A 22,073-nucleotide genomic window follows, 5' to 3' on the forward strand; every position below is an offset into this window, starting at 1 on the left:
CAAGTTCATTTTAGTTTTTTCTTTTTCTTTTTTAGGAAAAATGTTTTTGTACAGTGACTTAAACAATGGTTACTCAAAATACAGTTGTATTTTAGGCAGACAGTAAGAGTTCATAGTGGCAGACAGGCAGGAATTCTGAAATTAATTTTAGGCAAAATCAACAAGTACATAAAAGACAGATTTTATTGCATATAATATATAAGACAAAGTATGGATATTGTCATTAAGTATATGTAAAAAACTGAGTTTCTAATATGTGTACAAAAGTGAGAGTTTTATGCATTGTGCTTAAGGCCATAAGCAGCAACAGCAGCAGCACTTGTGATAATTTCTCTGGTTTTAAACGACAGGTTAAAAAAAAAAAAAAATTCTGAGAGAACATACTGTACAACTGAAAGCAATGCTTAGAACATCCATTTCTTACATAACATTTTCAACCACCATGTTCAGCTCTTCCAATGTTTTCAAAATGCTTTATAGTGTTCCTTTAAGACACGTTAGTCAGACCAAGGGTTATGACAACACAATATATTTCTCTTAATGACACACAGACCTTTGATCAGCCCTGGTAAGTAAGCAGCGGTTAAAATCCGACTCACAAGCATCTCTTATTGGTTTATTATTTCAAGGTTTTCTTCGGCATGGCTGGCATTCAGCAAATTTCCTGTGGAAAGTTTTGCACTCCTTGCTGGAATGTAACCACACACATGTCCCCTAACATGAGTCTGCTGGAGCCAACTAGGTACAGCATGAAACAACACTGTGTGTCCTGCCAAAACCAAATGATGCATCTAATACACTGTAGGCTGTGGTGTGTATTGTACATTTATTTGTACACACATTCTATATATTGCTGATATGTGTTTTTATGAATGTAATAGACCAGTGTCCTTTGTCTGCTCTGTGTGTTGTTCATCTGTCCTCTTGCAGAAGCTGAAGCCTGTCCTCTGCATAGTAAGGGCTGCTCCGGCCAGTATCGATAGCCTCACAGTCATCCATGAAAAACACCAGGTCCTGCCAATGAAAAACAAAGACATGCGGTCAAGTCACTCGTGCATGAAAACAAGAATGCTGGAAGTCAAGAACACTGCAGACTTTTTGAGATCTTCTCACCCGATAACAAATTCTGGTAATGATGGTGTACAAGTTCTGGATTTTACGTTTCAGCAGCACCATTCTGGGGAGTCCTCTGCAGTGGTCATTGGGATGGTTCAGCACCACATAGAGAAAGTCACGGAGCTTGGTGGTAATGCATGCGTTCTAGAAAGACATAAACAGTGTTTTTAAAATGTCAGTGTGTACCACTTACAGTATTCATGAATATTCTAGTGAACTGCTATGGTTTTTTTTTTCTTTTATTAGGCTTTTGCCTGTCACCACTTACAGATTGCACAAATGTAGTCAAGTAGTCATTTCAAATAAACTTTTATGTACATTGTTATTTCACAAACCCTCATCCTACTAACAAGTTATGGATCCCTAACAGATTAGATTCTGTCACACAAATAATAATAAACAACGCACTGGTTTGATTTTATTTGTTCTGAATTAGCTTCCTGTGGGTGGTGACAGTAAAAGCTACAACTCTTCTCCAACTAGGATCATTGTTTTCCTGGATTCTGAAATAAATGAACTCCGTCAGCTTTTAATATTGGGCTTCTGAAAGTGGTTATCAGTGGCTATCCTAATTTCCTGGGAACCCCTTATAACACCACTTACAGCATCCCTTTGTATCTCCCACATCATAAGCATCACCTCGTTGTTTAAAACTTACATGCACATCAAGGAAGATCGTAGGTAGGACTTCAGCACACGTTTTCTGCAAATCAAGCATTATCATTAGAATACATAGTACGCAGCACCGGTCTAACAGGGTTTAAAAAGCCCCTGTATGCAACAGCAATGCAATCAGCGTCAAAGTGCTTACCGTGCGATGGTAATTGTGTATTATTTCCAGCAGAGCCATGATTTCTTTGCTCAGGCCGAGCGCTCTGGAGTAGCAGGTCGGAGGCGCGCACTCCGACTGCAACACAAAGCTGAAGAAACACACCAGAGTGGCCAGTCCCAGCCTCATGTCGGAGAATAGCACTGCGCTGGCGCTGCTCAGGACCTGCTTCCAGCTGCCTGTACAGCCAAGGCTGCTCCAAACCGTACAGAGGAGGACTTGCTGCAGTTTTAAGGATGGAGTGGTCGAAAAAAAAAAAAAAAATAGCGATGGGCGATGACGTGGAAGCGCAGCAAGACTGAGGGAAATATTTAGGGTCTGCTGTGTTTTGGAGATAGCATCAGAGCTGTGTTCATGTAAGCTCCAAATACCAGGGAATGACTGATCTGCTCCTTTTGAAAACACAACCAAACGTTTTGCAAATTTTCCCAACAGTCTCTGGCCAATACGGTGGTTTGACAAATCCAAAAATGGAGAGATTTTTCATGTCAGCTATCAATGTCAAAAACCACTGTCCGTGTCCAAAGGAAACAGGCAAAATTCAGGGGAAATTTGTAGTAGTAGTCATGAGGACGTCCAAGGGTGTCTGGCAGTGTAAAATAATTTATTTTATCTTATCAGTTTTAACTGGTGTACGTGAAAGCATTTGTATTTGGACAGATACCTGAAGATTTGGCATGGATGTTTAAGAGTGCCAACTACTTCATACTAAAAGACCAGAAGCGTTTAATTTTGTCTGTTCTTTTCCCAGTAAATTGATTTGTGATGTAGTCTTGTGAGAAGGTCTAAGCCTGTAGCTCTGTATAGACTTATCCACCATTTAAAAGATGCCAGTTTGAAAAAAGAGCAGGGAAGAATAACCCGTCACTCTGCAAATCTATTAACAATCGGAATTAATCAGACGAAGGAATAAGTGGAAACAGTTCAAAGTCAGCTGCCTTTACTTAAAAACAAAGCCAGATGCTACATACATTTTACAGCAAATGTGCTATTTCTGATACACTGAAAAACTACTTTTGTTTATTTTGTATTTTAGTATCACCATTAAACACCATCATCACAAAACATGATGTTTTGTAAATCTCAGGATAGGCTGGTTGGTGCCACTGCGCCTTTCTTCAGATTGAGGAAATTCCTCTTCCCTTTTCTCTTGGGGACGGCGACGCTGTCACGTGTTTCAGGTGGATCCCGAAACACAAACAACCGTTCTCCAGTGGCAGAGCTGTCCAGTGCAGAGCTGGCAGAGGCTGCAGCCATGTATTTCCCTGCTGAGCTGTGTAATGTTTCATTCACTGTGTCCTCAACTTGTTCTTCTGCTGAGTCACTCTGCTGCTGGTTAACCGTGTTTTCAGCCATGGCTGAGTTATAAATAGGCTGCTGTGCTTTGGTGAAAGTGTCCTCCTTTCCTTTCTCTTCAACCAGAAGTGGTTCGACATCTCTTGGAGGCAGAAGCCGGGATCTGGGGAGCAGTTTTTCCATCAGACTTTGCCTCTTTTCCTGGACTCTGTGAGATTTGGAGGACAAAGGGGCTGTTGTTAGTGGGGCTGGGGTGTTAAAGTGCTTACCTCATGCTTGTGGTCACTGCAGCCCAGCCATGTAACTCCTCTGATGAAAGGCGTATTTCACTTCAGTCAAAGGATCTGTCTATGATGTTGGTGACCACTGAACTACAAATTAGTCTTAACATCAAGTCTTTATGAGGACAGCTGGTAGCAAAAGACAGAAACGTGTTGAACTCACCTCTCTCTTTCTACAGTGCAGCTCGGCATACTTTGCATATTTTTGTGCACCACGTCTTCCCTCAGTTTGACAGGAAGAAGTCGATTAGACCCCACAGCACACCTGGTCAGAAAGTCATCAGCATATTACGAGGCTGGTAATTGCGATACAATCTCTGCACACAATGCTAGCTTTGAATGAAAAATGCTCAGTGATCCCCTAGCTATTTGATGCGCTGTAAAAACTTCATCACTTTAGAGGGAGAGATTTGTGAGCTTTTTCATCAAAGATATTTAAATTGCATTAGTGGAATACTGCACAGTAGGCCCGTCAAATTAATTCAAAATGCTGACAACTGCAAATTACACAAGGTTATTATTTTAGAAAGACAAATATTTGAGATAGACTTCAAACCGTAGAACTGTGTTGCTTAATAATCATGCTCCATGAAGAGCAACAGTAAATCATATGCATCATTTGATTCATGTGACATGCTGGTAGTTTTCAGTAACTGTAACACACAGTTACAGATTTTGGTCTGCGGGGGAGGCTCGGTCATGTGTGTGCCATTTCATTGGATTCAGTGTAAATTCAGAAGCTAATGATGTTTGGTTAGCTACATGTAGCAAAGTAGAAAATATGAATGCATATTTGTTTCTGATAAATAAATAAGTTAACAATAAATAGGTTTAAAAAAAGTGTGTGTGTTTAAAACAGGAATTAAAATGTGTTAAAATGGTTAATTTCATAAGGAGTTTAAAATGCTTTAATGTGTTTTATTTCATTTATTTTGTTAAAAATGTAAAAATCTGTTTATTTTATAAGAGATATCTTCTAAAGAAATGTACCTGGTCACATGTGTAGTGTAGTGAGTGTGGATTGGCTTACAGGACCTGCATGCAGTGATCGCGGGTCGGGGAAAAAAAAAGAAAAAAACTGATGAGACCGCGGAGGAGCAGTTTTCGTCGATGCGGAGAGAGAAGAGAAGAGAGCTCGAAGTTTGTGGATTAAAATATGTTAGGATTATCTGCAAGATAATCTGCCGGAAGACCAGTCTTTTAACAGAACTTTAGTTAAAAGTTTTGAACGTTTGAGGACATAATTAGCTGCTCGTTAACACAGCGAGTAGAGGGAAACATAGCTGACGCTGCGCTGCGGCAAGCTAACAGCGGGATTTAGTAGCCTCGTTTGGACTGTGTGACCCTTCGTTGGATTGTTTTCGGTCTGGAAACGAGAGACAACCACCAGATAGCGCTCTGAGCTAGCCAGGAATGCTCAAGAGTTCCTCTGGCCACGCTGGAGAAAGACTGGACGCTCGACTTTACCTCCCTGCTCTGCTAGTTCCTGAATCCCCTGGAGAATACTACCTGGATACACTTCTCTGCGGACCACGTTGCTCTGGAAAGGTACTGCTTTGATCTTTATTTTTTTTTTGCGCATTGTGAGTGAAGCGACCACGATACAGGCCTGCAACGAGGGGTTTAATTTAGCATATTTGGGCTAATCCTGTCGGCTTACTAAAGGGGTTGCATTAAGGTGTGTTTTGACAAAAGAGACTGTTTATTCTGTGGAAAACTGTTTCAAATATTGAAGTGTAAAGGTGACATTTTAATTTTTCTTCTTATTATTATTATTATTATTTATTTTTATTACTTATTTTTATTTTCCCTAAATTAAAGTTCAAAGTTTACTTTAAGGTAATTTTAGAAGGTTTAAAGGTTCTTACATACTGACACTGTGTGAGCTAAAGTGTGGCAGAGCTTAAGTTTAAAGAGTGAGGAATTTCCCAATTTCCCAAAACTAGAAATTTCACTGAGTCAATCTGAGTTTCTCTACCAAAATAAATTAGGCTAAAGAACTCAGGGCCCCTTTCTACACATTTAACTTGGTAGACGGGCTAGATACATACAATCCGATGCAACACACACTAATACTAAGCACACTTACCTACACATTAAAGACAATGTACAGTGAATGATCAAATTGGAAGGTAACATAACAGGACAAACAGAACAGAGGATGGGAACAGTGGAGAACGTTAGAAGCTAGAAGTTGGTGTGGTAGTACTGGTGACTCTTTGCTACGGAAAGAAGCTAAGGTTTGTCCAGAAAGTCGCTATGTTTGTTGCTAAGTGCGTTTTAAAAAAAAAAATCCCCTGACAAAGGCGGCAAGTTGGCAACACTGCTTGTAAACACCCACCCCACCACTTCATCAGTCAGTCAGTCAGTCAGCCAGTCAGTGACAGACATTTGCGTTTATAAGGCTGGCCCCGCTGTTGCGGTCCGGCCAGAAATAGAGTGTCTTAAAGAATGGGTAAGTGCTATTCTGGAAACAAAAAGAAGCAGGGGAGAAAAAAATAGCGCTGAAAAAGAAAACAAAAACACATGTCTTTGCAGATTGTTCCAAACTGAGCATTTTCATTTCCTTGTCCTTTGGCCAGACAGCTCAGATCCAAAAAGACCTCATGCATGGGACATTATTCATCAGTAAACTAATCCAAACTCAGCAGGGGCCAGACACGAGTGTTCCAGTGTATCAGGAAGAGAGGGAAATTAAATGATGAGTAAAATCATTTACCCCTTCATCTTGGCTCAGGGAAAATGGTGCTTGTGGAATTGTGTTCAGACAGTATTTGTTATTTAAATTGAAGACAATGCTTGGAGATGGCTGTGTTTCAGTCAGCTGCTGTGGAAAATTGGTTTTATTTAATCAGTGACTTCACTTAGAAAACTACTCTCTTAAACCACAGAACTTGAAGTGCTGAGACTCTGGCTGCACACTCGGGACAAAAAGGTTTTCACTATATTCAAGTTATTCTATTCTTTTCTTTCCAATAAAAAGAGGAAAGAAAGGAACAAAAAACATGAACTAGAGGGCAACTGCATAACAAAAGCATTTGGTAATTTGGTAATACCAAGCTTCAGACTATTTTTTTGCCAGTTGGGAGAGACAAAAACATTTGTATGATGATGACTTATCAAACAAAGTTCTGCCACCATTTACAGACAGGCAAATCTTGATATAGTTTTCTAGTGCTGATAGAAGAAATGGTTACGTTTTCTTTTTGGGATGCCAACATAGCTAAGTGTTTGATTGTAAAGGCCTGGACTTGGCATACGAGTATACTTTCAAACCGAGAATCTTACACATCGATCTGTCAGCAACATATGATGCAGTTTATCAAATCAAAACTTGAAATTGGTTCTTACCCCACGTGTTCCTGCTCGGCCGACGATGAAGCTGGGTGCTGTTTGGGGCAGAGGGCGTCAGTGATGGAAAGGAGTTCGCTTTCAGGCAGGGTGGGCAGGAGGAGACGCAGGGCCTCCAGGAGAACCTCAGTGGACACCTGACTCTGCTTCACCAGACGAGATGCAAACTCCAGATCCTAAAATGAAAAGCAGGGAAAAAAGCCACTGTAAGTAGAGATTTCCTCTACTTCCACTGGAACGCACACAGAAGTGAGGATGTCCCTGCATTTTTATTCTTTGCCTTTATTATGTTTATATTCATGATGTTAGTGGAAAAGCACTTGAGTGAGTGAAGCCCGACCTGGTCACATATTGCGTAAAGTCTCTTGAGCTCCATTTGTTCTTTTAAATCTTCCATGGCCTGATTGTTGGCAGTCATTTCTTGCAACCTGAAAACACCAGAGAATTTGTGCACAGCGAAATTTAATGGCCTGTGTCAAGCCACTAAATTCTTCTGAGCTAACACTGACATGACAGCTCACCTCTCGACCGACAGAGCGGTGACCTGATCACACTTGTAGAGTGCCTCCTGGAGGATGGATGTCATCCTATAATCCTGCTGGAGCCGAAACACTCTGTCTTCTTCACTGTCTTCCTCCCTCTCATCGGAGTCAGCTCCGCGTGTTTTATTTGACTCGACTCTGGCCCGAGACATCTCCAGGCCGTCCAACTCTGTCTTATCCTTCTGAAACTGTTGCTCTGCTTCCTCTAGGCCCTGTAGTAAGAGTCAGAGGACACATAAGGATGGAAATTTACTTTTTTAAGAATTGCACATTAGTTTGAACCTTATTATAAACCTCAAAGCCCATGAGCAGCCATCCAACCATGCAATGGTACAACACAGGTGTGATGAGTAAAGCTTTGCCTACCAAGCAGTGGCTCTGTATACTCTGGGCCATGTCTTGCTTCTCCAGGTTCTTTCTCTCTCTGAGCTGCTGAATGAGCAGGCTGTGCAGGGTGAGCATGGCTCTGGAGGTCTCCAGGACTTTGGTCCTCCTCTCAGCCTTCTGGTAGTGGATGGTAGCCATCTGAATCGCCAGACTGTCCGCCTGAGAGCGTAGATCATCCTCTCTCTCCCTCTGCATCTCCTCTAACACCTGCTGAAATTACAATGGGTGAGTATTGTCAAATTAAAACACTTATAAATGACTTACGGTTAACAGAACTGAGAAAACGGCTCTTCTGTCCTCCTTTCCACCTCTCCTTCACCTTGCTCATGACACTAGTCTCCATTTCCATTTCCTTCTCCTTCTCAAACAGCTGGATCCTGTCCTCGAGCCTTTTCTGGAAAAGCAGCAGGTCGGATGTGTCTGTTTTCTGTCTGGCCTTGCTGGTTTTCCCCTTGGACTGCGTACTCATCTGCAAAGAAACCCACAATATCCATAAGGTGGTTGGGAAATGACTCCAACCACACAGCTATGATGTGATTAGAAATGAAACCGCTCTGTGGAGCCCTTTATTATTTCTGGATAACAATGTGCGCTCATCCAACAGCCGCACCATTGAGGCTGATCACAGTGTGGTTTGCACTGGTGGTCGCTATTCTACTCTTCTTCAAATGAGAAAACATTAAACGCACCATTATCCCCTGCTGTGGTTTAATTCACATGGGTCTCTCTCCTTGGATTACCCTCAGAATTGTATCATGAGGAGATTTAAAACAAAAATGAATTTACTACATCAAAGCGAACACAGAGTAAAAGAAGTGGGGATAAAGACTTCTTCCCAAGAGAAACGCTTTTATGAGAGCTACAAAAGAGATTCACAGACAAAAAAAAACATAAATGTTATCAACTGATTCTAATGAAAAGCTCTAATGCTTAATTATAAAACAAGCATGCACAAATGTCTGGGGATATTTCTCACAACAATGTGAGTGGGCACTGATGAAATGATGTTTGATTTGAATATTGTGTACAATTCAAAACATGCAAAGCAAAACTAATAAGCTGAAGTTCCAAAACAGATAACACAAACATTGTACCAACAGAAGCGTGGACATCAGTGTTGTTTTTTTTAATGCTACCAGCAGTCAGAAAGTATCTAATTCTAAACATTGGGGCTTAAAGAGAATAAAACCAGAATTCAGTATTGTGTGATCATATGTTCACCATCTGTTTCTCGCTGTCCTTTCTCCAAGCTGCCAGGGATGTGTGGAGTTTGGTTCTGGAGACAGAGTGGGGAAGCACCAGGCAGCGGTCCATCACAGACAGACACTTCTGGAACTCCAGTTTCATCCTGAGCCTGTCATCCTCAGATAGCGTCAGCTGGGACGAACACAAACACCTGGGATGGAGAGGGAAAAAGAAGAATGACACATGTGTCATGTGTTTAAATCCCCCTGAAAAGTCTAAATGACTAACGTCATTATGAACAATCACTGACCTGAAGAAAGATCTGCAGTGTGCCCTGATCTCCTGCTGCTCCTGCAGCTCTCTCTCCATGGCTTCCTGCAGGGCTTCCCTGGTGCAGCTCAGGGTACGTAAGGCTGCCTTGCCTTCCTGGTGCAGCCGCTCCTGGCCCTGCAGGAGAGCACTCGCTCCTTGTCCCTGGGCCTGTCCTGCTCCTTGCTCTGGTTCTGCCTGCAGCAGGGAGCGCTGCGTCCCTGGAGGTAACGGTGCTAGCAGGGCCTGAGTTGCAGAGGGCTGGATGGCTTTGACTTCTGCTATGGCACCTTGGATCACACGCATGGTCACCTGAACAACAGGTAGAGAATCAGGACAGGGAGTAAATCAAAGTCAGTTGAGCTCTGTTCTGTATTTGTGTCTGGATTTTTAAGTGATTAGGTCACAAATGTGCCTGGTGTGTACTGTTAAAATGCCACCTTGCGGATGTCCGCGGTAGCCTCCTCATCCAGGTTGTTGATGAGCTCTGCTAGCTCCAAGCTGTGAGCCGTCAGTAAGTTCTGCCAACAGTGCAGGTTCTGGGCTACCTCAATCCTTCCCTCCAGACCCCTGGACAGGCCCGACAGATCCTTCTGTCTCTGTTTGTGGACCCTCAGCTGGCAAAAATAGGAACAGGATTGAATAATAGTGGCAAAAATCACATCAATCCACAATGGATAGCTGTTTGGAGGAAGACCCTAATAATGTATGATCTCTTCACCATTTCAGAGATGAGCTCCCTCCTCTTCTTAATCAGCCCGCAGCGCATGGCTCTTCTCTCTTGGCTCAGTGCCTCATCCAGTCTCTGCCTTACCAGCACCAGCTCTTTCTGGGCCTTCTCCTGCAGCTGGTCTATCTGCTCTGCAGGCACTGTGCTCCCTCTGGTGGAGAAGAGTTTGTATCATTACTTACACAGTGATTTCCCTCCTTTTTAAAATTCTATCAAACATATATTGTGTATTATATATTTCACATCACAGATGGAACCACTTCAGATTAAATTTTAAGATAATCAAGACGTGGAAACAATGTTTGTTCATGTTACTCGAGAAGCTTTCTTTTCACACATTTCAAGTGTGATCTTACAAGAAGCACTAACCTCCTGATATGAGTGAACCAGCTGTCCAAGTTGCTGGAGGCGCTGGAGAAGGTGTCAGAAATCAGGCTGTTGAGGCTGTGGAGGCTGTGCAGCAGGAACTTCCTCTGTGCGTGGCGTTCAGACAGAACATAGCGCTGATTGGCAAGGACCACATCCAGAACCTCTTCTAGCTGATCCTAGACAAAGAAAAGTCGCATCATCACATTATTAAATGATCAGTACTTGGCAAACACATTAACAGAGTATGACTGAGTATAACAAACGGAGTCATGGTTCTAATTATGTCTCAGCAGTTTGAAAATCAACTGTGGCTGTTCACCTGACAGGTAAAATAATCGTGCTGAAGGCTCTTGGCTGTGCTCTTGTCCAGCTCGCCCATCCTGGTGGCCTCCTCCAGCTCCTCTGAGAAGATCTTGTGCAGCTCCACCCGGCGCCACTCGATGATCTGCCTCTGGACCTTTGCCGAGGCTTCTTCGTGCCGGACCAACAGGATGCGCTGGAGCTGACTCTGGCTCAGTTTGTGCAGCTTCTCCAGGAGGACACTGCACTGGAGGAGCTCCTGGCAACATTACAAAGGTTTACAGCGTAGTGATAGCAAGTAATGAAAGCAATAAGCCAACAGGATCCACTGGGGAAAAAACAAAACATGAGTGCTTCTTCCTGTAAACGTTTTACTGTCTCTTAATTCATGTGATTTGTTTCTTGACAATAGAAAAATACACAATTCAAATATTCAAACAAACCGCTCACTGCTGTTACCTGTTGGTCTGCATGTTGACACAGCAGCTCGGCCTGGGCTTTCTCAGCTGCTTCCCTGCGGTGCTCTGCCTCCATTTCTTCCCTAGTCTCCAGGTTACACTGGCCAGCCAGGGCGGCCATGCGGGCCCCTCGCTCCTCCTTCAGGCGCCCCTCCATGCCTTGCAGCTGTCCGTGGAGCACACTGAGAAGCCTCTGCTGGGCCTGGGCGCTGGACTGGCCCCGGGACCTCAGGCTGCCCAGCAGGGAGGATATCACGTCCTTGTAGATCTGAATCCGGGTGGCCTCCAGGTTGTTGGTGGCACGCAGCAGTGTAGACATTTCAAGGCTTATGGGGATAAAATGCAGAATGAACTTTTATGTTGTTGGTTATGGTTTCGAATAGACATTAATGCATTTGCACATTTGATCATTTCTTTCTTGTGGTGGTGATTTTTATTATTTTTCCCACTTCAGGCCTTAGAGAAAAGAATGTGATTCCCTCTTGACTGGTCTACTCACTTCTCCAAAGCCTGATACATGTTCTGGGGATCCTCCAGCACCATGATGTCCACCATCTTGTCTTCAAATGCTGCCTCATCTTTAACTGTCTCACTCATGTTGCAGTCTGCATACTCCAGGTCTGAATCCCTTCTTTTTCTCTGAGCCAAGAAAATATATCTCCAGTATATTAACATATAGCTGAACTAAATCATAAAAAGAACTAAACAACTAGCAAAATGTATTTTAAAAGACCTTTATAACAAAAACAGACACAAATATATATTATAGGTGATGAGCCAATACATGGTTGATGTTGAACAGTTGGTCATTACGATTAACCAGAACAAAGCACACTTATTTTTAAGATTTTGATACCCTTTGCTGAAGAAGGTTCAACCTAGTTCTGAGGCCTATCAGGTTCATGGCCAGAAACCCAAGTGACAGCAGCACCAAAGTGACAAAGAACCCAGCAACAAATCCAGCAAAATGGACACCGTGGTTAGGATAGATCTGCAGAAACATCAGATTTCCCATTACAGTGGTTTTGTGAACATGACAGATAGATTACATATTGCCCTACACTTACCCTGTCAGTGGAATTCACGCTCAGTGTCAGATTAGCTGTTAATGGACCAAACATACTGACATCATTCTAGGGAGTAAAGAAAACAAAATTTCAGGTAATAAGACAGAACATTATATTACTTCGTTAAATATAGATTTTGTGAAATTAATAAATAAAAATAAAAAATACAAGTGTGATTTTGGTTTTCACAAAGTTGGGAAGTAAAAAAAAAAAAAAAAAAGAGGGAAATGGGTTCGCAGACAATACCTGTGAAGCATTAGAGAAGGTGAGAAAAGCTGGAAGGTCCAGCACTTCACTCTGATGACTCCTGATGTGAGCAGTATAATTGACAACAATCTGAGAGCCAGCTGAAGAGTAAAAAACAATGATTTGCTCTTTTTTAGAATACAGCAGGAAGAAAATTCAAGATATAAATCAGCAAATGTTTAAAAAGTTCAAACCCGATGTGTTTGGGTTAAGAATAATCTTTTACAACATTTAGATTCCCAGACATACCAGAGAGTGAATCGATGGCAAATGTCTGGTAGCCTCTTTCTACCACCCTGCCTTCAGTTTTGAGGGGGACTATTCCAGAAAGAGAGTCCCGGATAGCCACCTGAGACAGGTTGGTCCCACCGACCGGGCCCATGTTGTGAATCAGCAGGAAAAATGTCAGCTGAGGGGGATCAGTGTCGAGCTTCACCTGTGGACCAAGGGATTGAGGCGGAGAAGAATTAACCAGTAAATGGTTCATTCTTATAGTTTGTTTGCAGATTAAAGGTGGTCGAGTGAAATAAATTGTAATAAAAGGCACATAGATGGAATTAGCTGTATTCAAACAATTTGCTGATGTACCTGTGCACACTTGTGAAATTTGACTGCAAATGCAGAGGGAGGTGCCACACTCTGAACCTGCAGAAACATTCAAAGCAGCGTGTAGTTACTTTAACCATTCTTAAAATTTCAGATGTAAGAAGGGTTTGGTGATGATGCAGAAACTCACCTGAGGCAGAGTGTGGCCCGGGTTGTATCTGGTAAGTGTGCTTCTGCGGGCCTGGAGGTGCAAGATGTTTGACATGTGGGTAAATGATGAGTACAAGGAGTGTCCCCATGGACCAGCAGGAGCTGAGGAAGTGAGGGGGCTCTCTGCAGAAAGCACCACTGATTGCCCTTTGATTTCCATTGTACCTGTCAGGTATAATGTGGTGTTTGAACTGCCTAAGTACAGTGGAAATAAATAAATAAATAGCAATCTTTCTTTAAATCATCTGTAGGTATAAATAACTGTCAAATGAATATAACCAGATAGTATTCAGCCATCAATCTGTTATATGTACAATTATTAAACTCCTACATAAACTGATGTTATAATTTTATTTTATAGTTGATGCATAAAATTAAGAGAAAAGAACAAACCATCCAGCCTAAGCAGTGTCAGCTCTGCTGTTCTCCCCCCAGGATCATGTTGCATTACATGGATACTGGAGAGGCTCTGACAGAGAAAAGGGAGAGTCGGTTTTACACATTCAATCTGTTTACTCTTTATTCAAAAATAATAACAGCTTTATCCAACGACAGCCTCTAGGCATGCATTTACAATGGTACTTCTCAAAGCCTAAGAAGCAACTGCTACAGGCCCGAGTGTAAATAAAACTTTGTAAATAAAAATTTGTTTCTAAAATAGGCTTACAACAAAATAAATAATCTTACTGTAATGTGCAGGATAAACATCAGTACTGGAAAATGGGTTGTGCAGCTGTGGTAACACATCTACTCAATCAAAAGAGAGACTGGGGGCTAAAGTTACACCACGTCTGGGTTCTTGACATGAAAAAGTTCGAGTAGTACTGATTTTTACCATTGGGATACTCACCTCCTGTTTCCCCGACAAAGGAGGTGGTGGTAAGCTTGTGTACCATGATATATCCTGAAATGTACCGTTATAGCACAGCTGATGTCCAGCTCTGTACTCCAACCCACCGGCTCGCTGCGTCTCACGCCGGGTTACATCGCGACACCAGCGGGAATATAAAGGAGGTGGCAGCAAACATGACACTTGGATATTTAAGATAAATGACAATATCGTGACCCTCGCCGAGATAAAGTGTACCTGAAGCATTCGTAAGTTGATGTGTCGCTCTCATCGAGGAGAGCCGTTAGCTAACTGGCTGCATTGTGTCTGGATGTTGTTAAAAATCCGCCGCGATTAAACCATTTCCAGCTTTTTCTTGAGAAACATTACCCGTAGCTGCGTCTCTGTCGAACAACAGCTTTTTACTCGTTGGTTCATATTTCAGGAGAAAATACAAACGCATTTCAAAGGATTATGTACAAATACAAGATCCATAATCGCCGTTTTTGCTTCCCTTTGGAAAACATTCCCAAAACTTTGGAAAAACGGGCACCTCCTCGGAGAGTGTTAAGATCAACAAAGTACACAAGTTCATTTCCGACTGTGGCTTTCAAATTAAAAGAAAACGTAGGCGAACCCGTGGGATGGTTGGACTAAACAACAAACTAGAATAATGCTGTGAAACTACATTTTAGTCATATTTGTGGTCTGTGTTTGCTTCATGTTATTATGGAAGGAACTTCCCTTGTTTTCTACCATGAATCGTTATTGTGCTTTAATTCTGAAGATAAATTCGTCTGTTTTCCGCCCCAATTCTAGCTAGCTCGGTTAGGCTCTGAAATCTCTGTCGACCCATCGGCTTAAACGTATACGAAGTTTGTCGTTTTGGAGAAACTCTTTCTTTTTTCTGGCTGAAAGAGAGGTTTTTTTGCCAGTCGTAGCTCGATAATGTTCAAAAACGTTAACCTAGTTAGAGCGAAAAAACCTAAAAAGAAAACAAATGCGAGACAAAAACTTCAGCGTGAAGACCCAGGAGCTAAGGAACTTTCCTTGAGGAGATGAGTCTGGGCTATTCCGCCTATTTCTGTAAGGCCTATAGTGCAAAGTGCTAACATACAGAGTTTTTCTATAGTTTGATGATTTCACTGTGAGATGGCAGGCCAGGAGCTGATAGCGGAATGCGGCGTCGATGTAATGGTCACTTTCGCCGAGTCGTTGTACATTTACACAGAGCTGTTATCTGTGGCTACAGTCTGTGGAGGGCTGTCGGGAATATTAGCTGCTGCTCTTTTATATGTCTTCTGTCTTAAGCCGCTGCTGTTGACGAGACAAGTAAGCAAATCCAGCAGGTCTCTTATCCCATCCATTCAAGTCTTCTGTCTTCATCCCTCATCATGAATACATTATGTTCCGTCTTTGAAATCACATTCCCTTGTATCATCCCACCAGGGTTACAATGCAAGGAGGCTGCTTGAACCTGATGAGGGGGAGTTAGACAATAACCAGAGTGACTGTGTCAGCAACAGCAGAAAGGAGGCTGCAAGTGGAACCACTAATGAAAAAGTATGAAAGAGCATACCTTCTCTAATACACAGTGCATTGTAGCTTTGCCCAGGTGGATGGGATAGTTATATTGGATCTATGCTGGTATAGTGATGGAAATGACAGTTGTGCACATTTTTTCATGTTTACTAATTAACTTCCCACTAACCTTTTAAGTGTGTTTACTCATTGACCAGGAGAAGAAGCAGCCACCCGTGAACAGTGATGTGGCTGCATTTGCATCCAGAGCAAAGGTGGTTTATCCCATCAACCAAAAATACAGAGTAAGTCCATTCATACATAGAAGCATATGTAATTAAATGGGGGACAACTTTGTAATCCAAGGGTGTATGGGCTTTAGTAAGGTGTAATAAAGTGTGTTGTAATCAGTTGATGTATGATGGCATGTCACAAAATGCATGCTACTGAACAGCTAGTTAAAATTTGCTCTGTGTCTGCAATTATCTGTACTTACTGATAAGACTATGTATAAAAACACTTTCACTGTATTTGTCAGCCTTTAGCAGACGGAGCATCCAACCCGTCACTACATGAGCACTCCAAGTTGCCAGCCATGCCTAATGAGGAGTCATCTTACTCCATGGACGGAGAGTCCCTGAGCCAGGAGCAGGACAACGATGACAGCAGTCAGTTTATCTCTTCTTCGCTGGTCCCCAAGAGCCTGCAGAACCAGAGCTTCACCAGGGTCTCTCACTACCCTCACACACTGACACAAACAGGGTGGGAGTCTGTGGTCTCTAAGTGTTAAGCCATAATCATATACCTTCACCTTAAGGCAAGTATGCACAAACCAAGTGAAAGTAATAATGTTCTTGTTATCTCTGCAGTTTTGAAGGTAGGATCAGCCTTTACTGTTTAGCCCTGCAGGATATACAACAGCACTGCTCTCAGCTTCAGGAAGAAAAATATCTGGTGAGTATTTGTCTTTTGTTCTGTTTTTATGATAATCATGTACAAATATTAAGTTATAACTGTTTTATTGTGTTACTTCTTATTTCTTCTCATTGCTACCACAGATTTTTCTTCAAATGGTGAAAATGATATTCAGCTGCCGGTTTCCAAAAGATAAAAATGATGCTGACTTCTCCAAGAATATTCTTCAAATGCAGGAAAAGGTAGAGCCAAATGGGGTTTTGTATTTATTATATCTTCTTTGCTGTGAAGTGAATTGATATTTTTTGTGCTTACATGCATAATGCATTCTTTTTTGTAGTTCTTGATTTATAGTTCTTTGAAACATTGACATTTAGATGTTAATCCTTAGGAAAGTATACGTTACCATTTGTCATTTTAGGAACTAAATGAGCTTAGGAAACAGCTGCCATCAGGCCAGACTGCCAGTGAGAAGAACGATGACGCTCCGTGTACTCTGGAAGAGATTGAGAGAGCTCAGAAAGATATCCTTGAACGTGGCCTTCAAATGGTAAAAGTGAAGAGAAAATTATTTAACAGTTGCACAAATGCTAATAATATACTAAACCTATTTGATTATTGTGAGGGTTCATGTGGGAAAATTATTGTCTCTTCACAGTCCAAAGGCTTCAGCAAACAGGTGGAGGACTTGTGTCAGCATCTGCTAAAGAAGACCAACACTTTATCTCCAGATGAAGCCCAGGATGTTATTCTGTCTCTCATCCAAACTCTTTTGTTAGTAGAGAACCACCTGGTGAACACACTAGAAGAAGACCTGAAAGTAAGTGATGCAAACTGTTGATTGGCATACCATTTATTTGACATCTCAAACTGGATGTGTTAAAGAAAAAGCTGTCATGTCTCATTCTCCTAGAGAATACAGCAGAAGCTGCTGTGGTGGGAGGAGCTGACAGGGCTTCTTCAGTCCCAGCCGGCCTTGCTAAAGCGGGAAGTGTCTCTAAGGCAGGGCTTGATAGCCACAACACTGGAGCAGCTGACGAGCGATGACATCTTGACCTTTAGCCACATGGAAAAGATAGTTTCAGACATTCAGGCCACTCTGACTGAAGGCCTTCAGCAGTGCACTGAGGGTAAGACACCTAAAATGAAGAAAAATTCACTACAAGGTACTATCAGGTGAAAAAAAGAGAGAAAGACAAAGATGGTTGGCAATTTATGGGTTAAGTAAGGTGAGTGCAAAAGTACAAAAAAAATAGTTTAGTAACACAGTTATCCAAAGACTGACAAGTGTGTGGAAGTGTGTTAGATTCTACTCAACTAGTTTCTGGCGGCAGGTAGCAGTGGACAATGTCTAGCCTACTTTAACAACTTAAATGATGTACTCTCTCAAAATAGGCCATTTTCTGGGAATCCTCTTTAGCTCCTTAAATAAGGTCAGGTTCTCTCAGAACAGCACTGAATATCATGCCTATTACTGCACTCCAGACTCTCATGTAACATCTTTCAGCATAAGACTTTAGAAAGACTCTTACCACTGTCCCATTGTGTGATCAAAGACACACAAAACTGTTGAAATGAACAGTGTTGCTACTGGTAATATACTTTGCCTTTAAACATGGATGAGGCGACTTTACCTTATGTTGCTATCTGTATGTTGCATCCAAGCACAAATGATGACTGGCTGTAAAAATATTTTTTTAATTATTTGACTACTTACAGCATTAGTAATAACAGTCTTCTTTCTGCATCTGCCCCTCAGAGTGTATGTACCGAGTTGGTGTAAAATTGATTATGAACAAGTTGTAACTCAAACTACTCACCTGTTACAAGAGCAATCTATATTAATCATCATTTGTACAATTGTCAATCAGCTGGCTGAGTAACTATTGTGATAATATGCAAGTAGTCAATGTAAAATTTTAATGTTCTAGAGTGCACACAGAAGACGAAGGAGCTGGTGAATGACAAGTGCAGCAAAATAGAGTCTAAGCGGAAGAAGCTTCAGAGGAGCCAGACCAAGGAAAAGACTCGAGCCCTGGAACTGAGACAGACTCACGGTGACCTACAGCAGCTTGCCAAGGTCAAGGTCTCCCCTGTGTCAATATGTAGATCAGGAATTACTGTTACATAATAAATAGGCCAAACAACTGGCTGGAGATTCCTGCAGTTAATTAATTTTAGATGTGTGATGCAGTCATGAGACCTTTCGGCTTTCTAATTGTCTTTGTTGGTTCCTGAGTGTCTTTTCTACTTTTAGCTTTGCTGTCAGTGGTTACATAAAAAAAAAAAAAAAACGAGCATGAAAGGAAAACGTAAAGTCCATGTAAATTCATCGGTATCTGAATCTGAACTACAGCTTCTCCTCCAGATGTACCAGGAGCTGCTCATGAAACACAGGCAGCAGATTTCTGATTTGGAGCTGCAGCAGGAGAACAGGGTGGCTGAAGCCCTTTGTGACCTTTGGAAGGTAAAAGATTGAATACTGTTTCTTGTATTGTGGGGACCCTTGTATTTATATATATATATTTATATCTGCTGCTCTTATTTAAAATCTTGCATCTTTAGAAACTTCGTACCTCCTGGTCAAAGAAGCTTGGGGAGCTAGCCAAGGACATCTTTCTGGCCTCAGTCCCTGCCCAGTCAAAACTCTCTGCTGAGCGCTGTGAGAAGCTGTGGTTGGATCTGGAGCACGAGCTAACTGCACAGCTGCAGCAGGCAGAGTGCACTATCAAGCTGCAACTGGAGGACATGAGGGCTCAGCTGGATAAAGATGGACAGGTAGACACCATGTGGTGGATCAGATGAATTTTATCTTCTTTTTATCTTCATTTTAACATTTCTAGTTACGTTGCAGCTTGATTCTTTCTGTATTTCAATTTCATTTTTAAATATTGTTTTATGTTGCTTAACTCTAAGTCCACAAGATATTTGTAAGGGTTTAATTATCCTAAGTGCATGTCATTGTTTCTAACTGAGCCTCTATTTCTCTAGGTGTGGAGTGAGGAGATGGCTCTGGTGCAGGCCTGTCTCAAACATCTGAGTGAACAACAGATGAAGATCCTCCAAGCCATGGTGACCAGACAGAGCTACACACTCAGCAGGTGAGGTGGCAGGCACGTGTCAAAAAGTGTTTTATAGCACATTTACGGTCGTGAAAGACCTGATGTAAAGAAAACAAAATTTGTAGCAACAACTTATTTCCAATACAGCTACAGTATGTGGGAATATTCTCTTGCACCCAAGTGCATTTTATGAGGTGGTGTAAAACAATGAAATATGATCCTGTCCACAGTCAAGTGGGTATGCTGATAGAGAAGAAACATGAGCACCTGCTGGTGGCGGTGCAGAGGTGCTTTGTGGTCAGACACTTCTGTCTGCACATGCTGAAGGAGATGAGGCTGTCCAAGCTGAAGGTGCTCTCTCAGACTGATTTTAGAGCTGTGCTAATGGAAGATGCCAGTAAAAGCCAGTCCTGTGCCAGTTCAGTTCTCAAGGTGGGAAATGTGTACACAAGTCTGAGAATTCATTACAGAGTCTTTGAATTTAGTGATATTATTATTTTGAGCATTCTCAATAGATTATACCTACACTGAGGATGCTGCAACACTATTGATTGAAAGAACTCGGTCTGGGCTCAGGTGTTCTTGTCTTTTACCTATCACAGAATAGCAGTGCCAGCCTAGCAGAGAGGCATCTTGGTCCAGAGAGTCAGCTGGTGGCCCACAGCTTCCAGCAGGAGTTTCTTTCTGAACTGGAAACAGGAATGGAGCTGCTTCAGAGCCATGCACAACTGGTGCTTGGCAATGCCCTCAGTCACGCTATCCAACAGATGATGGAGACCCCGCACACGGAGTCACAGCCCTCCCTAAAACCTGATGACAGCTTGAAGGTAGGGTTTGGGTAAAAGTTTTTTTTGTGATGAATTTCTCATAAATCAGATTCCTGCTGTGTGTTTGTTACATGAGTTTGGCAAGTAAATTTTTTTGTTTTTGTTTTGTTTTTTTTTTCCTCATCAGCACCACCTGATAGAGGCTGCACCAGAGAGTGTATACATGACCAAAGACTCTCTTTCTGCTCTGGTCCAAAGCTATTATTCCCACCTACAGGATGTTACCAAAAAACTACAGCAGGCTAAATCAAACACAAACCAGGGTGAGGCTACAATCACAATGTGTGCACACGTTGACAACTGCACAAACCCTGATTTTAGAGTTGATACATTTTATTAGGACAAATGATGCTATAGTTATTGTGTTTCATTCATAAGTCACAGGAGTTACAAAGAATACTGTGTGTTAACTTTACTGTTTTGTGAACTTTTCCTTCAGAGGTGAATGAGAAGCAGGAGAGCAGCAGTCAGCTGAACAGAGCCCTGCAGAGGGAGCTGGTGAACTGGGGCAAAAAACCTACCTCCGCTGAGTTTCAACAGAGGTATGATAAACGCTTGCAGTGCTGGTAATTTTTGGGGGACTACCTCGTTAATTGTAAATGAAATGAGCATATTTTTCAGTTTTTCTTTAATTTTGTGTGTGTTAGGGTTGAACTTCACAAAAGGAGGGTGTTGGAGCTGTGTGATCTGGAACAGGAGATGATATATGATGGACTTAGGCGGAAGAAAGTAGCCCAAGATCAAAGCTTGGAAAAAATCAAAAAACAGCTACTGGTTAGTATGCTTCAAGTCTACGGTATTTCACTATTGGATAACTGGTTTATGAATATATTTACAATCCTGCAACATTATTTTCTGAAAGCACTGTGTTGCTGTGTCCATTAGGAGGCAGAAGAAAGCTTCATCAATGAGCTGGCAGATTTGGCCCGGGTCTCTCTCCATAGTCCAGAACCAGAACCTAGTGGTGAAGAGGACAACTCCGGTAAGCAACCCTACCCCAGAGCATAAAAATATGTACACTGCATACTGCTCCTTTGTTTCCTGACCTTTGTAATGTTGTATTTCAACAGGTGATCAGAGTACCACAATACTAGACCTGCTAGCCCTGAACCCAGCATTAGATCCAGCCTTGAATCCTTCACTGACTCCAACTATTGTAACTCCAGTGGCGAAATCAAAAGCTAAGAAGAAAATGTAGCACAAGCCCCACCTCAGCTGAAATCTTAACACAGTGATGTGCCTGTAATGTCCTGTAAAGATCTTCTCCTAATTTTATAGTTAAAAAACCACTAATCTGCTGAGAGCAATTTTGTTTTTATGAAGGTCCCTCTCTTTAAAACACTCTTTCTAAAAGTGTTTTGCTTGAAGTAGGTTTCTAAACTTTTGCAATTATGACAAAAGCAATCTGTTTTTCCAATCAGTCTTCATTATTGTAAATGCCATGTACCATCAAATAATGAAACTATTAAAAAAAACAAAAACAAAACAAAAACAAAGCAGATTATCTTTTAAATGCATCATTCAATTTTTTTTCACTCTTTTCACGTGTTATACTGAACTGTCATGCTACTGGCCTGAAAGTACTACATTATTGTCCTATACCTAAACCCACATCGCTTTTCATACCACGGCTCATTCACTCCATTGATTCCCGATGATTTCTGAGTACATGGGATGATGGATGTGCTCTTGTTTTT

General features: G+C 41.8%; 3 protein-coding genes across 5 annotated transcripts; 1 reads left to right on the plus strand and 2 right to left on the minus strand.

Annotated features, from left to right (window-relative positions):
• Positions 1-165: 165 nt before the first annotated feature.
• Positions 166-2,170, minus strand: LOC121179364 (cytokine-like protein 1). The gene is made up of 4 exons (XM_041034165.1): positions 1,928-2,170; positions 1,775-1,819; positions 1,114-1,260; positions 166-1,014 (listed from the first exon to the last, which is right to left on the minus strand). The coding sequence occupies exons 1-4, from the start codon at positions 2,072-2,074 to the stop codon at positions 913-915; spliced, it is 441 nt and encodes a 146-aa protein (XP_040890099.1). The 5' UTR covers positions 2,075-2,170; the 3' UTR covers positions 166-912.
• Positions 2,171-2,884: 714 nt separating this feature from the next.
• On the minus strand, positions 2,885-14,596 carry LOC121179926 (limbin-like). Of its 3 annotated transcripts, none has more exons than XM_041035075.1 (23): positions 14,073-14,596; positions 13,616-13,691; positions 13,203-13,387; positions 13,055-13,111; positions 12,716-12,902; positions 12,467-12,567; positions 12,221-12,286; positions 12,010-12,144; positions 11,653-11,792; positions 11,155-11,479; positions 10,715-10,954; positions 10,396-10,571; positions 10,018-10,177; positions 9,737-9,913; positions 9,298-9,608; positions 9,024-9,198; positions 8,122-8,271; positions 7,782-8,009; positions 7,395-7,627; positions 7,214-7,301; positions 6,874-7,049; positions 3,686-3,787; positions 2,885-3,449 (listed from the first exon to the last, which is right to left on the minus strand). In XM_041035075.1, exons 1-23 carry the CDS (start codon positions 14,316-14,318, stop codon positions 3,029-3,031), a joined length of 4,155 nt encoding a protein of 1,384 aa, XP_040891009.1. In that variant the 5' UTR covers positions 14,319-14,596; the 3' UTR covers positions 2,885-3,028. The 3 variants fall into 3 exon arrangements, with proteins under 3 accessions (XP_040891009.1, XP_040891008.1, XP_040891010.1); XM_041035074.1 differs by having other exon boundaries at positions 7,782-8,012; XM_041035076.1 differs by having other exon boundaries at positions 7,782-8,012; positions 14,138-14,163.
• A 294-nt stretch (positions 14,597-14,890) lies between these two features.
• On the plus strand, positions 14,891-21,845 carry LOC121178703 (ellis-van Creveld syndrome protein). Its single transcript, XM_041032992.1, has 20 exons — positions 14,891-15,383; positions 15,501-15,614; positions 15,791-15,877; positions 16,111-16,334; positions 16,442-16,526; positions 16,631-16,729; positions 16,909-17,037; positions 17,146-17,307; positions 17,401-17,617; positions 18,419-18,567; positions 18,856-18,954; positions 19,053-19,265; positions 19,479-19,588; positions 19,780-19,981; positions 20,152-20,376; positions 20,504-20,639; positions 20,816-20,918; positions 21,024-21,150; positions 21,262-21,358; positions 21,447-21,845. Exons 1-20 carry the CDS (start codon positions 15,204-15,206, stop codon positions 21,572-21,574), a joined length of 2,886 nt encoding a protein of 961 aa, XP_040888926.1. The 5' UTR covers positions 14,891-15,203; the 3' UTR covers positions 21,575-21,845.
• The last annotated feature ends 228 nt before the right edge of the window (positions 21,846-22,073 follow it).

The sequence above is a fragment of the Toxotes jaculatrix genome, chromosome 3 (genome assembly GCF_017976425.1).
Source record: "Toxotes jaculatrix isolate fToxJac2 chromosome 3, fToxJac2.pri, whole genome shotgun sequence".
Taxonomy (NCBI): domain Eukaryota; kingdom Metazoa; phylum Chordata; class Actinopteri; family Toxotidae; genus Toxotes; species Toxotes jaculatrix.

Coding starts and splice junctions, on each gene's coding strand:
- LOC121179364 (XM_041034165.1), bottom strand. CDS start 2,074: ATGAGGCTGGGACTGGCCACTCTGGTGTGTTTCTTCAGCTTTGTGTTG. Junction 1,261..1,774: donor CGATCTTCCTTGATGTGCAT/GTAAGTTTTAAA, acceptor ATGTCTTTCTAG/AACGCATGCATTACCACCAA. Junction 1,015..1,113: donor TTACCAGAATTTGTTATCGG/GTGAGAAGATCT, acceptor TTTCATTGGCAG/GACCTGGTGTTTTTCATGGA.
- LOC121179926 (XM_041035074.1), bottom strand. CDS start 14,318: ATGCTTCAGGTACACTTTATCTCGGCGAGGGTCACGATATTGTCATTT. Junction 11,793..12,009: donor TGAACCTTCTTCAGCAAAGG/GTATCAAAATCT, acceptor TTCTTGGCTCAG/AGAAAAAGAAGGGATTCAGA. Junction 11,480..11,652: donor ATGTATCAGGCTTTGGAGAA/GTGAGTAGACCA, acceptor TATCCCCATAAG/CCTTGAAATGTCTACACTGC.
- LOC121178703 (XM_041032992.1), top strand. CDS start 15,204: ATGGCAGGCCAGGAGCTGATAGCGGAATGCGGCGTCGATGTAATGGTC. Junction 17,618..18,418: donor CCTTCAGCAGTGCACTGAGG/GTAAGACACCTA, acceptor TTAATGTTCTAG/AGTGCACACAGAAGACGAAG. Junction 20,377..20,503: donor AACCTGATGACAGCTTGAAG/GTAGGGTTTGGG, acceptor TTTCCTCATCAG/CACCACCTGATAGAGGCTGC.